The sequence below is a fragment of the Panthera uncia genome, chromosome A2, assembly GCF_023721935.1.
Source record: "Panthera uncia isolate 11264 chromosome A2, Puncia_PCG_1.0, whole genome shotgun sequence".
Lineage (NCBI taxonomy): Eukaryota > Metazoa > Chordata > Mammalia > Carnivora > Felidae > Panthera > Panthera uncia.
Window position 1 is genome coordinate 134,960,648 of NC_064816.1, and position 17,050 is coordinate 134,977,697.

The 17,050-nt window shown below is 38.1% G+C and overlaps 1 protein-coding gene across 7 annotated transcripts in view; it reads right to left on the bottom strand.

Moving 5' to 3' along the window:
• The window catches only part of CADPS2 (calcium dependent secretion activator 2), a 545,032-nt gene that overhangs the window by 401,723 nt on the left and 126,259 nt on the right, over window positions 1–17,050 (bottom strand). For all 7 annotated transcript variants that reach the window (XM_049641753.1, XM_049641747.1, XM_049641748.1 and 4 more), the window contains exon 2: window positions 13,324–13,437. In XM_049641753.1, coding sequence (XP_049497710.1) covers window positions 13,324–13,437 — 114 coding nt within the window. The remainder of the gene's footprint in view (window positions 1–13,323; window positions 13,438–17,050) is intronic.

A 17,050-nucleotide genomic window follows, 5' to 3' on the forward strand; every position in this document is an offset into this window, starting at 1 on the left:
TGATTTTAATCATCAACTGCTCATGTATCTATCCGTCCAAACACACTGGAGTCTCTGAGGTCAAGGGACCTTGCTTATCCATCTTTGTATTTCCAAAGCATAAGACAGTACCTGATTAGCATTTCAATGTTTATTAGATGAGCTATTTCACTCAAAATTGATTACTTTATGTCTCTATGTTCTGTAGCATATATAAGCCATGGTTTCCTGTTCTGAAAGAGCTTTTAATTAGGAAGGAATACACATAATATGAATTAAGTGCTGAACTAGGCACAAAAAAAAAAAAAAAAAAAAAAGGCAGGTACTTTTGGGAAAGCAATGCTCCAGGTAATAAATAGCTCACATCTAACACTGGGCTTGGCAATTTAATTATCAACAATCCTGGGAGGGAGATGCACTAGCACCGTTTTACAGATGAAGAAAATGAAGCAGCAAGGTTCAGTTCTAGGAGTCACACAGATAGGTGTTAAATCTGCAATCCCAGCACAGAAACAAAACACACTTTTGTCTGCCCACTTTCACCCCTTATGCTTACACCCTATTCCCTCTATATTGAAGTCTTCAAAAGCCCTCTAAGATTTCTAACCATTTTGGTAATAGATCTTTTTTGGCAGTCTAGTAAAGCCTATGAATCCCTTCTGAGGATAGTGCTTTTAAACAAATTCACAGGATTACAAAGAAAAGCAGTTTTACTGAAATACAGTTATAAAAAATATTTTAAAAGCCAATGTGTGGCAGGAAGTTTATATGCATCGTTAATAACTCATTAAGAAGATGCAATACAGAGGGCACCTGGGTGGCTCAGTCAGTTAAGTGTCCGACTTCAGCTCAGGTCATCATCTTGCAGTTCATGGGTTCAAGCCTCGTGTCAGGCTCTGTGCTGACAGCTCAGAGCCGGAGCCTGCTTCAGATTCTGTGTCTCCCTCTCTCTGCCCTTCCCCTGCTCACGTTCTCTCTTCTCTTGTGCTCAAAAATAAACATTAAAAAAAAATTTTTTTTAAGATGCAATAAGGTATTAAAAGTACTGTAGTTTCAGTGTAGCTCATGAATGTAAACAGTATTTCAAGATAGCTGCAATGAAATATGTGATAGGAAGAAACATGTATTTTGATTGGAGATAAAGCCACAGATAATAGCCAGTACTACTGTAGCTTGTTTTCTACATTCATAAGTAAATGCTAAGTTTCAGTTACAGATTAGCAAAAATAAAGGTGTAATGTTTTTCCATCTGAGCTCAGATTCCCTGAATTCTATCCAGATTAAGAACCTCAGCTGTAGGGTGCCTGGGTGGCTCAGTCGGTGAAGCATCCAACTGTGGCTCAGATAGGTTCATGGGTTCCAGACCTACGTAGGGCTCTTTGCTGACAGCTCAGAGCCTGGAGCCTGCTTCGGATTCTGTGTCTATCTCGCTGCCCCTCTCCCACTTGCATGGTCTGTCTTAAACAAATGGATATTAAAAAATATTTTTAAAAAAGATCCTCAGCTGTAAATTACAATTAATCAGCTTCTCTCTGGCATCTTTCTCTTTTAGCATTCTTCATGATCCTTCCTCTCATTACAGCTAGGAATGCTGACACTGTCTTTACCCTTAATGGAACAGCTAGTACTTTAGGAGCAAAGTAGCAAACACCTGGAGGGTACCTGCATAGCACCTCACACACAGTGAGTGGAAGGCTGAAGGATTATGGGATAAATGCATACAACTTTTATATTATCCCTTTGGCTAAAAATAGTAGGCACTTCCAAAGCAGCTGACAATTTTTTTCAAATAGTTATCCTTCATCAAGACACCAAATCTTCTTTCACCAGCTCAACTACTTTTAAATAAAACTCCCATCACAAACAGAGTTGTATGCAAAAGAATGCTCCTCTCTGTGATTTTTTTTCAATATATGAAATTTATTGTCAAATTGGTTTCCATACAACACCCAGTGCTCATCCCAAAAGGTGCCCTCCTCAATACCCATCATCCACCCTCCCCTCCCTCCCACCCCCATCAACCCTCAGTTTGTTCTCAGTTTTTAACAGTCTCTTATGCTTTGGCTCTCTCCCACTCTAACCTTTTTTTTTTTTTCCTTCCCCTCCCCCATGGGTTTCTGTTAAGTTTCTCAGGATCCACATAAGAGTGAACACATATGGTTTCTGTCTTTCTCTGTATGGCTTATTTCACTTAGCATCACACTCTCCAGTTCCATCCACGTTGCTACAAAGGGCCATATTTCATTCTTTCTCATTGCCACGTAGTACTCCATTGTGTATGGAGAATTAATTTCTTTATCCATTCATCAATTGATGGACACAATTTCTTTATCCATTCATCAGTTGATGGACATTTAGGCTCTTTCCATAATTCTCTGTGATCTTCTGAAAAGATCAGAAGAACCAGTACCTTCATGGACACTGAGGTTTTTTTGTTTTGTTTTAACTGTAAAGTGTTAAAGGATAAGGACTAGGTCTTCAGTGTGTTTTGTGGGGGTATCAAACAGGCCTTTCAACAAGTACTTTGAAAACAGTTAACAGAGGTATTAAAGTTATATGAGCTAAGAAACAGATGATCAATGGCAATCTTAGCTAGTCATTATCTTGCATATTTTACCTGCTTAATACCTTATGCTTTTCAAGAGCATATTCTATTCATTTTTTAGGATAGAGAAAAACTTAGACATACCAAGGTGAGACCAGCCCCCCACTGGGACTATGCTAACAAGGGTATATGGGATTCCTCTCAAGATCTCACCCCTGAAACCAGTGAAAGACAAGGCTTTAAAAACAATTTCAGGGGCATCTGGGTGGTTCAGTCAGTTAAGTGTCTGACTTCGGCTCAGGTCATGATCTCAAGGTTGATGAGTTCAAGCTCCACATTGGGCTCCATGCTGACAGCTCAGAGCCTGGATCCTGCTTCAGATTCTGTGTCTCCCTCTCTCTCTCTGTCCCTCCCTTAAAAATAAATAGAAGTTCAATGCTAAAAAGTTCTAATGAGTAAACCTGACAGAAGATAAGCAGAGGAAATGCATTCGACTTAAGAGTGACATTTAAGTAACCACAAAGCGTCTTGATGCTTTCAGGGTCAAAGCATCAGGGAAAGGGATTGTTTAACTCCTGAAACCTTTTGAAAATTGAAAAATGCTCCAGGCAATCAAAGAAATTAACTGTAGAATTAGAAAGAACTTTCTGATACCAAAAAACAATCCACATAAGATATAACTTGCTTGATTAGGTAAATCAAAGCACAATAGTTTTTCAAAGATATGTTAACCTTAGGGTGACATAATTTAACAAATGACACTAAACAACTTCTCAAAGACACTTAAAGAGCATTTCCCTTAAAAAATGTAATCTGTGACCCAACAGCTCATCCATCACAAAGCACCAGCAGTGAGACCAGTCAGATTCTCTAAGCACTAATGTGGAATTTTCCCTGGAGGAGGATATGGCTTTGCTGACTTGCATTTTATTGACAGAACCGAGAGTGCCTGATAGAACGCATGATAGTTGGACCAACATAGGTCTAAATTCTTCCTGGATCATGATGTTAGGCCAAAGTAGAACATGCCTGTGGTGTGACTCAAAAATAATCACCTGATATGCTGTTTTGAAGGGACACAAGCACCCCAATGTTTACAGCAGCACTATCAACAATAGCCAAAGTATGGAAAGAGCCCAAATGTTCACTGATGGATGAATGGATAAAGAAGATGTGGTGTGTGTGTGTGTGTGTATGTGTATATACATATACATACACATACACACACACACACACACACACAATGGAGTATTACTTGGCAATCAAAAAGAATGAAATCTTGCCATTTGCAGCTATGTGGATGGAACAAGAGGGTATTATGCTAAGCAAAATTAGAGAAAGACAAGTATCATATGATGTCACTCATATGAGGACTTTAAGACACATAACAGATGAACCCAAGGGAAAGGAAGCAAAAATAATGTAAAAACAGGGAGGGGGACAAAACATAAGAGACTCTTAAACATGGAGAACAAACAGAAGGTTACTGGAGGGGTTGTGGGAGGGGGGAATGGGCTAGATGGGTAAGGAGCATTAAGGAATCTAGCCCTGAAACCACTGTTGCACTATATGCTAACTTGGATGTAAATTTTAAAAATTTAATAAAAAAAAAAAAAAAAAGCACCTGAGATAGGGCAAAGCTCAAAAGTCTACCTTTGTCGTGTGGTAACCCTAAATGGAGAACTCTCACACTGGGTTTAGGGATTAGAGAATGCTGGCCTGAAGTAAGCCATAGGTACTTCTGTTCTTTGTGGCTACCTGGCTTGGATTAAATTTCCAAATCACCAGCCAAACTGGAAAGCTGCACTAGGTCTACTAACCCATAGCCCATGGTAAAGATACAATATCATCGTCTTAAAATGTAAAGAACATTAAGAGTTAAGAGATAAAGGTCTAACCGTGCCCTCTACCACAAATACGTTATATGAGCTTGAAAAACAAAGACAATTTCTTCTAAAAACATGTGAAGAGGAGGAAAATGGTCAAACCAGATTTGCTCCAAACATCACCTACCTTCAAACAACAAAATCATACAATCTATAGACTAACCCTTCTTCACCATGAAATGGATGCCATCAAGAAGGTAGGCAGGTCTACAAAACTCACCGACAGAGAGCATCAAGGAAGCTCCCCTGAACAGAAATAGGAATCTCAGACATGAAAACATTTTCCAGATTCTTACAGAATACTTAATTGAAAATGCCATCCTTAGAATTTAAGAAAATGTGATGTGAAATAAAATGGCTAATATCAAAAATAGCAAACTCAATGTGATCCGCAGAGCTCAATGCAAATTTAAAACCTCACTTCTCATTACCGGTTACTGGATTTCATCTGTGAATGTGCTGACCTTTTTTTACACCCTCCTGCCACAGGCTGCCAATCTTGGTTTACTCAGCAATCGTCAATTCCCTATGAAAAAATAGGCCTTTTCCATGGCATTATTTCACATTGTAAAAGATTTTGACAGGTCAAACATCCCTTGGAATATGAAAAGTAAATCTTTCTATCCCAAAGTAAAATGATAAAGAAACTTTCATCAAAATATTTAAATGCAGACCTGCTCAGCCTGCCTCTCCTTTTAGTTGGCACACACTAGACAAAGGAACACTCAGGCTGTACAGGTTAACTCTAAAATAACGACAGTAATTACATAAAACAAGACAAAAATGCACTAAAACGCTCTCAGTTTTCACAAACCATTAAATATCTATACTTTTAATATATGACAATTTTATCATTGAGGTGAAGATGGGGGGGTCAAGTATCAAGGTCAGAGATTAATAATCTCTATCCTCCAAACAGATCCCAGTCTTTCCATTGATCTTCATCTCCAGGGTTCTCATTCTAGTTCATAGGTCACTGTCACCTCTTCCTGGACCACAACAGGCAACCCTTGAGGTCAACTTTTTAAAAAGCTCTACACAAAGTGTGGGGCTTGAACTCATAACCCTGAGATTAAATGTCCCATGCTCTACTGCCTGATCCAGCCAGGCACTCCTGCACTTAATTTTTACGTAACAGGAACACATACCCCAATTCCCATGGAAGAAGCAGGCCGAAGTTCCTTGGTGTTCTGGACGAGAAAGATCGTTTTGCTTTGTCTTAATGTGTTTATCTAAGAATTCAAAACTATGGCTCAGGTATTTGTCTGAGGACAATAGTATCAAGCCATGCTCCTCTATTTGTTCTTTTCATTTTGGAGATGTAAGCACACAGGACAAAGAAAGGAAAAGTAGCAAGACACAAATTACCCTTCAGGGACTTGTGCAATTAGAGGCAGTCTGAGATCATCTTCCCCCTTCAGGCACAGCAGTGACAGGAGTTACACCAATATTAGCTACTGACAGAGCAAAGAAAGGCAGTAGCTGGAAGTATGATGGAAAGCACGGTCACAAGTAATTTTTGAACAAGAAAATCCAAAGCTAACAAAATAGGGTACAGGTTCTACTCTGTATGTGAACAGGTCTTTCATTCCACCAGAACAGGAAATGAATCACTACTGGAGGTAAGGAAACGGGCAAAAAAAAAATAAATAAATAAATGACCACAGCATAACAAAGGATTAATAGTTTTCTTGCTGTATAAAAAACACCCATAAACTCAGTATTTGACAGAATATCCAAATGGAAAAATGGACAAAGGATATGAACAAGTAATTCAAGAAATATGAATGACCAATAGAGACTGTCAAAACCACACTAGTAAAACAGAAATAAGTGAACCAAATAGTTGGCATTTATTTTATGGTAATACCAAGTGTGAAGGAAAAAACTGGCACTCTCTGGGTGCCCGGGTGGCTCCGTCTGTTAAGCGTCCGACTTTGGCTCAGGTCCATGATCTCACAGTTCATCTGTTCGAGCCGCGTGTTGGGCTCTGTGCTGACAGCTCAGAGTCTAGAACCTGCTTCAGATTCTGTGTCTCCCTCTTTCTGCACCTTGCCTGCTTGTATGCACTCTCAAAAACAAACATTTTTAGGGGTGCGTGGGTGGCTCAGTCGGTTGGGCATCCGACTTCAGCTCAGGTCATGATCTCACAGTCTGTGAGTTTGAGCCCCACATCAGTCCCTGTGCTGACAGCTCAGAGCCTGGAGCCTGCTTCAGATTCTGTGTCTTCCTCTCTCTCTGCTCCTCCCCTGCTCATGCTCTTTCTCTGTCTCAAAAATAAACAAACACATTAAAAATAAACATTTTTTAAAAATGAGGCTCTCATTGTTTTTACAAGTTGTTACTACTTTTGAGGGCAATTTAGTAACTGGTATGAAGAGTAAACAATGCTCATTTCAGATCATCCCATAATACCACCTGCAGAAATTTATCAAAAATAAATGAGTATGAATGACCATTTCAGTACTTTAATAGCTAAAAATGGAAAAAGTTGGAACATCTATTAAGAAAATTAAAAGATACATGGGTTTTATTTTTATCAATGGTGTATGTATTATGCACCTATTTAAAACCATGTTTATGGTGAACATTTGCTGTTAAAGGATGCTCATGACAGGGGTGCCTGGGTGGCTCAGTCAGTTAAGCATTCGACGACCGATGACTCGCAGTTTCAGCTCAGTTCATGATCTCACAGTTCATGAGTTTGAGCCCCGCACTGTGCTCCATGCTGTCAGCATGGATCCTGCTTGGTATCCTCTGTCCCCTTCATTGCCTCCCCACTCCCTCTCAAACTTAAAAAAAAAAAAAAAAAAAAAAATACTCTTGACATAGTAGTACATAAGGAAATTCAAATGATTCCAGTTTCTTATGTATAAAAGAGAAACGCTAAACTGTTGAAAGGAGTTATTTACAGGTTTTGCAATTATAGGTGATTATTTTTCTTTTTTTTTTTTAAATAGTACTATATTTTTTTACAACAGTTTTAGGATAGCAAATTTTCCTGTTTAGTTTTTAATTCTCTAACATTAACATGTATTACTTCTACTCACAAGTGTTCTTCAATAAAGTAGACATTTTCTGAATCCAAGAATTTAAAAATGCATTTTAAATAAAAGTATGCAATAAAAGGGCGAAAATTAGAGCTCACTATATTTTGAGATGAAAGTAATTTTTCATTTTATATGAAATTTGAAATTTAAGTTAGTGAAAGAATTTTCATTTTTTCTTATTAGCAAGTAGAAATTCTGGAGAGCACATGGTGGTGGTCGTGATGGTGGGGGCAAGACTAACGTCAATATATTTTTGGCAATTTTTAAACACTAAACGCCCCTGTAACCCTCGTCCATTCTTCAGAACCAGAAGAGAACATAAACAAGTGGAAGTAATAGAAAAAATCACACCCTTTCTGAAAAGTTGTGAAGAAAACCAACCCACAAAGAAAAGCTCCAACATCTTGTTTTTTTTTACCTTCTCCCACACTAACAGAACTTGAAAGCTTGTTGGGCTGAAAGCAAGTAGTAAGCAATTGTATACTCTTGGAAATTTCTGAGAAAAGCCATTTACTTTCCCACATATCTGTTATAAATCACACTGTCATTGGTTGTATTTGGATAAAGTCCACTTGAGTCTTGTGAAACAAGCATATATCTGATGGGAAGAATAAGTTGGAAAGTTTTATGTTGTAATAAAACTTATGTTTCCCCATTCCCAGAATCAGCTGAAGTTTCCTAAATTGAAAAGCAAAACGCAAAAAAAAAAAAAAGGCAAGAAAAAACAAATACATAGACTTAATATCCATTTATGCTTTCCTCCAGACAATAAGTTACCTGCAGCAGTTAAAAAAATTAAACACGAAAAAACAACAAAACAAAAAACTTGAAAGGAAGGAAATTTCAATTAAAAAAAGCACGGTAGAATCTAACAACCATTAGCAATGACGAAATTATCAAGAGAATAACTGCTAACTTTTATTAAGTAGCTATATACACTACCTGCCATTTTCCTCTTTTCCCGTTCTGGTCCCTCTGTACCATATGGCTGCCTCATTAGGTGGTTTAGATGCCTGGATACAGTTTTCTAATTATGCTTAGCTTTATGGTGAGAAAGACTGGTGCGATTTCAAAAACAGACTTACTCTTAGTACTTTATAGGCCAGTATTTAAGCCAAACTTAAGACATCTTATTAAAATCCATGTGATAAAAATTATGTTGTCCAATAGGAATCATTACCTTCAAAATATATAATTCTGTGTAAGTGACATACTGAATAGTATTCATGGTATTTATTAAAACAAAGACCTGAAGAAGCACACCCAAGAGGGCACCACATAAAATACCAAATCCCAATCCTGTCGTGATCTAGTTGAAAGAAATTATCTTTTAAAGTAATGAATGTACCTTGAAGAAATGTGTATTTTGAGTCATATTAAGATCCAGTTGCTAATAAGTAATGCAAACCAAATATCTGAAGTTACAAGCAAAACAAAAACCAGGCAGGTAACTCTGGTCTTTAAAAAAAAATTAAAAATTAAAAATTAAAAAAAAGATATACAACCAAGCTGGAAAAGATGCCATAAAATCACTAAATAGCATTTATGAAACTAAAAAAATAAAAATAAAGTCAGTAGCATACAGACTTTGGGAGAACTTTGGTTCACAAAGTATGAAGATGTACTATCAGTTTTATTGGTAATACACATTTATTAGGGTTTTTCATGCCTCTCATACTTAGAAATGGCCATTGCAGCTAAAGGCTACAGAACCTAATAAATGAGAAAATTACTACTGATAAGATTAGTAGTTGAAAACAGTTATATATAGCAAATAACAAAGTATCTCTGAAAACAGACCTCAAAGGATGTGAGAAGCCAAAACATAGATCATAGAATCATAGAATCATAGAATACTAAGTTAGAACATGAAAATTCAACCAGACTTCTAAACTATCTGCAATCTGTTTTTTGGGGTTTTTTTATTGGTTTTTGAGAGAGAGAGCATGAGCAGAAGAGGGGCAGAGAGAGGGAGACACAGAATCCAAAGCAGACTCCAGGCTCTGAGCTGGACCATGAGATAATGACTTACAGTCAGAAGCTTAACCAACTGAGCGACCCAGGTGCCTAAGTAATTGCAACCTCTGAAGAACAAATCATGAATGAGAACATTTATAATCAAAACAAATTCCATCGCAATACTGGAACAATACTCTTAGAAAAATACTGCTGTGCGGGAAAATAAACAATTTCTACATAGAGAAATAGGTGCTACGATACTCCTACACTTAGCCAACAAATAACTGCTGAATGCATTTGTGTTCTACACACTGGGGATACAATGATGACCAGGACAAAAACAGATCCTTCAGGAAACACCTATTCTAGTAGTTCTAAGATCTAGTTCAACATGTTTCTCAAAATACAGTGAATTAAAATCTACTTCTAAAAAGCTTTAGGGGAGGGGTGCCTGGGGGGCTCAGTCTGTTGAGTATCCATTTTCAGCTCAAGTCACAATCTCAAGGGTTTGTGGGTTCAAGCCCCACTTGGGGCTCTGTACTGACAGCTCGGAGCCTGCTTCGGATTCTGTGTCTCCCTCTCTCTGCCCCTCCCCCACTCATGATGTGTGTGTCTCCATCTCTCAAAAATGAATAAATGTTTAAAAAAAAAAAACTTTAGGGGAGGGGCAACTGGGCAGCTCAGTTGGTTAAGCATCTGGCTTTGGATTTTGGCTCAGGTCATGATCTCATGGTTCGTGAGAGAGCCCTGCCTAGGGCTCAACACTGACAGCTCAGAACCTGCTTGGGATTCTCTCTCTGCACCCCGCTCATTCTCTGCCCCTCCCCCACTTACACTGTCTCATGCTCAAAAAAAGAAAAAATCTTTAATGGAAAGAGAGGTTTTAGTTGTGCTACTAATTAGCAATACAGATTTTGACACTTGTCAGTTTCATCTCTAAAATGAGATGAAGTCTGTTTAAAAGGTTTACTCAAGAATAAAAATATTTTTGGGGAGTGCCTGGGTAGCTCAGTCGGTGAGATGTCTGACTTCAGCTCAGGTCATGATCTCACAGTTCTGAGTTTGAGCCCCGCGTCTGGCTCTGTGCTGACAGCTCAGAGCCTGGTGCCTGCTTCAGCTTCTGTGTCTCCCTCTCTCTGCCCCTCCCCTGCTCACGCTCTGTCTCTGCCTCAAAAATAAAGAAAAACGTTAAAAAAAAATAATAAAGTATTTTTTGAAGTGCTTCACACATACTACCTGACACAGGTGTATTCAAAATGGCAACCGTGAAACAGCTCTATCAGAATGTGTCTGAACATCTAGGTTCAGGTTTAACTCAGATGCTTACCAGACAAGCCCTATAACATCTGTGAGATTTAGTTTCTAACCTCTCATTTGTGGGTAATATGTGTACTCTTTACTAGAGACACTGGAAGAAAAAAATTAGGGATTTTTATTGAGCCATAAAAAATACCTCATAAAGGTACCAGAGGCTACCAGCACTGTTAGTCCCAGCGTATGTACAAAAATAGGACTTCTGAGGAAAAAAACTGCAAAGTTTTTTTTGCCGTATTTACCCAACAAAATACCCCTGTTGAAGAGTTTAAATACCAACTGTGTGTCACCTTGAGAATAACTGCCAAATGTAAATCGGGAATGCAGCCTCCATAAACACGATTAATATCACCAATCTTAACACGGCTTTGAGAGTTGCACAAAGGCAAGGTGGATACAGTCTCACGCTGGCTAGAAATAGTATCCAGAAGACTAGAAAATGCTTGGTCACCCAGTCCAACCACCTCTTCAGTTCTTGCGACTCTTTTTGCAACAATCCCAGCAAATCATCATCTAATTCCATTGTTTAGAAACCTACCAACTGCAGGAGAACAACCTGAGGAGCTTTGGTAAGGACAGATTCTGAAATTCTGACTCTCAAAGTCCAGGGCAAAGTTCCAGGACCGGTTTGTGCAATATGGCTCCCAAGTGATGTGCAAGTGTAGCCAGAATCTAGCCTCTGGTGACGCTGCTCTCACCAGCCATTGTGCATTTGGGGCGTGCAACAAAACTCTGATGTTAGGTTGGAATCTCCCCACTTCAGTTTCCACCTTAGGCTAGTTTTACTGTTGGCTCCACAGACACCTAATCCATCTCCTGACTAAACATTTCTCACTTCTTGAAACAACCTACATGTGCTATGTTCCAAACATGATAACCCTAAATTTGTCCACATCTTTATACAGGACACCAAGAGAACAAAATCCCCATGTAGGATACAATGAGGACACACTTTCATTACAATTCAATCTCTCCAGTGTCACAGCTTAAGTGTGCCTCTTGTCAAAGTGTGACCATATCACATTATGCTTTTTAATGTGCTTAATAACTTATTTTGGAATATACTTACTTTGGAATAATCTCAGATTTACATGCAAATTGCAGATATAGTACTGCAAGCTCTCACACACTCCCCTCACCCAGACTCAGTTTTTCCTAATGTTAACATAGCCAGTGGCCACAGTGCATTTCCCCAAACCAAACATGAGCTGGTTGACTTTTTAAATTACATTAAAAAAATTTTTTTAATGTTTGTTTATTCTTGAGACAGAGCACAAATGGGAGAGTGGTAGTGAGAAAGGGATTCACGGAATCCAAAGCAGGCTCCAGGGTCCAAGCCATCAGCACAGAGCCTGACGTGGGGCTCGAACCCACAAACCGTGAGATCATGACATGAGCCGAAGTCGGACACTCAACCGACTGAGCCACCCAGGCACCCCGTTTTTGTTTTTGTTTCTTTTTTAACACAAATTACTTTCCAGAACCTCCATTTCCTTCATCCTGAACACAGACCTTTGGCTCTTCTTTCATTACACGAGGCTACCACTACAGGTCCTTATATTTCATATATACTTTATTTATATATTTTTATATATATTTCATGTATCCTATACTTTAAGATATTTTGAGTCGAGATCCAGTTGGACACGTCATTGCTGTCATGAGATCCATGCCATACACACATTTGGTAAGCAAGACTTCCACACGTTCATACAACTCAACAAGGCCAACTCTTGGGCTAATACAAACCTCCCTCAGGTGGCATGAGGGACCTCCGAACGCCTACCATCAGTAAATGACAAATCCAACCAAATGTCTGTACATCCAGTGATTTTTCATGCAAAGATATTCCCTGCATCAGGCAAGTTCTGACCTACTGCATCCCCACATTTTCCTTTTACTAGTTCGCATGTTCTGCTTCTACAGCTAAAGATTTCGACTGTCCACACAGTAAAAGGAATGCATCCCCACCCCCCACCAATGACTCTGAAATGCTTAGGATAAAAAGGGGTTTCTCTAAATTTAATATCTACTGGCAACTCACTGAAGCAGTTAATGACCATGTGTGAAAACTGGTGCTCATAGGAAATCCACAGAGAATTCCTGATGAATCACAAACTAAAATCAGAACAAATAAGCAAGGTGGTATTGGTAGTATTATTCCTCCAGGAAGAAAAAAGAATTCAATTTATCCTATTGAAATTAGTCCCAGCCTTAATTATAAAGCTTAGGGCACACAATGGTACAAGATAGTAATTTACTATTAAAATTCTGATTAAAAAGGATAATTTAGACATGTGGACCCAAAGATAGCTATACTCACCTGTATCAATCACTGCCAGAAGATTTTTCTAAACAGTTTACTTCTCCTGAAAAGATGTGAATAATTTCCAATTCTGTTTATCTCTCCAAGCCAGGTTGTGGAATTAGAGTTTTTAAATTGTAAAATAAATTTGACAATGCTTTCAGGAAAGGTTGCAAACTCACAGCCTTCCTATCATACCAGTGAGTTCCTTAAAATAGGAAAGCCACTTTTAAAAATCTTTTTAAGAAGCATCAAAATATCAAAAACAAAGCTCTTTAAACTTACCTCATAGTAACTCCGAACTGCATTGCAAAATGCTTCATCAGCCACAATTTGAGTTTCTCCGTTGAGGAAGGCCTGGAACCTTTCTTTCAGTAACTGCAATTGTTGCTTGTTAAGCTAGAAGAAAAAGAGGGAATTAGCTGAAAAATCAGCCAATCTGAGAAATGTGACAATTCATAAAAATTTTAAAAGCCAGAAGTTAGATCTGACACCTAGAATTAGCTTTATGTTAAAAAAAAAAAAAAAAAAAAAAAAAAAAAAGCTAACTCCTACTACTTATACTATGGCTCAATTTTAAAACATTTCCAATTCACTTCCCCATACTCTGGAATCCTAACATTGCAATGCAATACAAGTTTCTGTGCCAGATGGAGCTCCTAGGTTTACTACCCTGGTCTCTTTGTAGAAACAGGTAAAATCTAAAATTCGGATGAGAAATGAACTGTTGTGCAAAATTGCCAGCTGTCCTGAGCACAGAGAGCAGAGAGAATGAGGGTCCTTGCAAGTGAGTGAACAACAGCCACCTTAGATGAAGACTAACTGGAAACTGCAAAGGACAGAGGACCCTGAGAAAGTATCCTCTGGAAAGAACATCTTTTGGATGGCACAAATTTGAATTCCATGAACATATCTCAATGCTTGAGGGGAGATAAAGAATTGATTGGAAGACAAATCCAGAGAACAGAGAGGCAACAGGCAGACAGAGCATGCCTTATAGAAGCATACCAAGCAAGAGCTATACACCACGGAGGGGAGTTCAAGTTCACAACCAGATTTCCTCACCCTGGGTCTGGCTGCCATAATGATTACTAAAGGTGTGTGGGACATGAACCATGACTTACCAACTATGTCCTATAGTCATCAGTGACGAGCAGAGTCAGCTGTTTGTAGGGCTCAAGGCAATAGGAGACTCAGGAGCCCGTTATTAAAAATTGAAGGATTTCAAGACAGTAGTAACAGCACCTTCCACCAAGCATGGGCCCTCTGAAGCATGGAGCCCTGTGCAACTGCCCCTGAAGCCAGCCCGGAATACAGGGCACAGACTTCACTAGAGGTGGGGCACAGTAGGTCCCACAGCAGTTGAAAATGCTTACCTGCTGAAAGAACAGTCTTGCAGGAAAAAAAAACAAAAAAACAAAACCCACAATGCCAACATACATAAGGAACAGGAAAAAGTGATCTTTCCATTTCATTCATTCCTCATCAGACTATTAAAGAACTCATTCCAGTTCTGGATTCTACAGAGAGATACGAAACATTTGGAAATATGCTAAAGATAAAATGATTAAAAAAGGATTAGGAAGGAAGGCTAAATAAACTGCAATGATTTGGCTTCCAAAAGAAGGCTGATGTGCCCTAAGTTTAAATCTGTTCAAAAGGCTTATTAAGATGCCATTCCAATAGGAAAGACAAGCGCTTTCAAAAGAAAGTGGGTTTTATTCAGGAATCTAACAAATAAGACAGTTTCTAGAGAAAACACTGCTGGTAGTGACAGACTTACACAGAAATGTCCTATTGTACCCCAGCGTAAGAAACCTCTTGCCCCGAGCAGCAGAGAAGAAATACCACTCCATTTTTTTTTAACCTTATCTCCTTCATTTTAGGGAAAGCTAAACCAAGCTCAAATGCAGAACTATCACCATTATATTACACTTTCCGCTTTATAACATAAGGAAAATCAAAGCAGGGACCTTTTTATGTGTGAGTACTGGCAAGGCAAATGGAGTCCACAATTTTAGCTCTTGAAGCATGGCTCACACAAAAGGACCAGATGGAAACAGGACAGCAGTTGTTGAGAGCACATTAGCTGCCAAGCCCACGAACTGCCAGCAAGGGCTTCAACTTGCAAACCAAGTGTCCAGGTAACACAATGAACATGGAAAAATGTGCAAATGACAACGAACTGGAAGAGATCTTACTGAGCTCCCCATCTCCCATCTCCCTCATTTGAGATATATATATTTTATGTATTTTATACATTTATACACACACATTTTATATATATATATATATATATATATATATATATATATATATAAAGTAAATAGCTTTCAAAAACTGGAGACTTCTTCATTCAATTGTCTTATCAGATGCATTTTATTCTTTACAGTGTTTATTGTGCCATTGTACCAATGAGTTACTTCTTTTGGGGGATTACGGCATGGAAAATTCGTGAATACCAATTAGGTACATGATATCTGAGAAAACAGTCTTCTTGAAACTCCAACACTGTTGGTATAGTTCATAAACAGGCCAGAGGCATCTAGCTAAATATCCAACTTCAACTTTTTTAACAATTACTGCAGTTACATTTAAGACCTAAAATGACAGCCACCATTACAGTAATATATATATATATAAAAAAAAAAAGTCAATAAAGTACTTTTTTAGTATAGAAGTCTCTATTTCCACAAAAGATACGGAGGGGAAAAAAGGAAATTAAATTTAAAATCTAGCAGCAGGGATAGCTGTTTAGAAAGCAGAGTTCCCTAAAACCTATTTGCATTATCAAAATAAATATTACGCATCAACAGATAAAGACTAATGGAATAAACCAAAGAATTAGGTCTAAGTACACTCAAAAATGTACTATAAAATATCTTTATAGCACAAGTCAGAAGTAAAAAATGGTCTATTTAATGAATGGGGTTAAAATAAGTGGGTAGCCAAACAGAAAAAAATTAAATTGTATCATCACACACACTGTTACAGTCCAAATGAATTAAACTTTTAACATGAAAACGTAGAAGTGCATGAAGAAGAAAATTCTTTTAAACACTAGCACGTGAAAAGATCTTTCTAACCATGAATGCAAATCTGCAAGTCATAAATTTAATTACAAATACACTAAACATAAATTCTCCATGGCAAAAAGATCATAGGCAAAAAAGTTAGAAAAAGACCAATGAGGGGTGAGGAAAATACATGTAACTCCTATCTTAAAGAGCTAATTTCCAAACACAGATCCCAGACACTGTAAGAATCTGACAACAGAGAAACAGACCAAACGGATATATCCAGAGAAATGACTCTTAAGCTATGAAAAAGCATGCCTAACTTCATTCATAATAAGTAAAATGCAAATTAGATCTACATGACAGAGGAAGGATTCTGGGAAGATGGTGGAGTGGGAAGCACCAGAAATCTCTCCCACCTAGCCTACAATTGCATTGGCAGTTTCTGTCTGATATAAATATTTTGGAATTCTGGAGTCTACTGAGGGCTTGCAACTTACAGGGGAAGACTTGAATGTAAATTGTGGTTAATTCGGGCCAATTTTAGCTTCTAGCACAGTAGCAGCTGGTCATCCCCCACCCCTCCACTCAGTGGCAGCAAAAAGCAGAAAAAAGCTAACAACACAAATTTTCATAAATAGAGGGCTAATAAATGCTACATCCAAACAGTGGCAATACTATTTGCTCTATAAAAAGAAAAAAGTTCTCTTCTGTATGGATATGAAAAGATCTGCAAAATATCTTGGGGGAAGGAAGCTAGTTATAGAACAGGGTATAAAAATAAGCCACCACTCCCATTGAAAAGGGGCAAAATTAGAACACGCATGTGAGTATGTTTCCACACGCAGATGGAAACTAGAGAAGGATGGCTATGGGCACTGGACAGATGGAAAATAAGTAAAAAAGACTTTTCAACCTATACTGCTATATTTATTTTAGATTTTAACTCATAGGACTCTTCACTCAAATTTTAATTTAGATTTAAAATAAGCTAT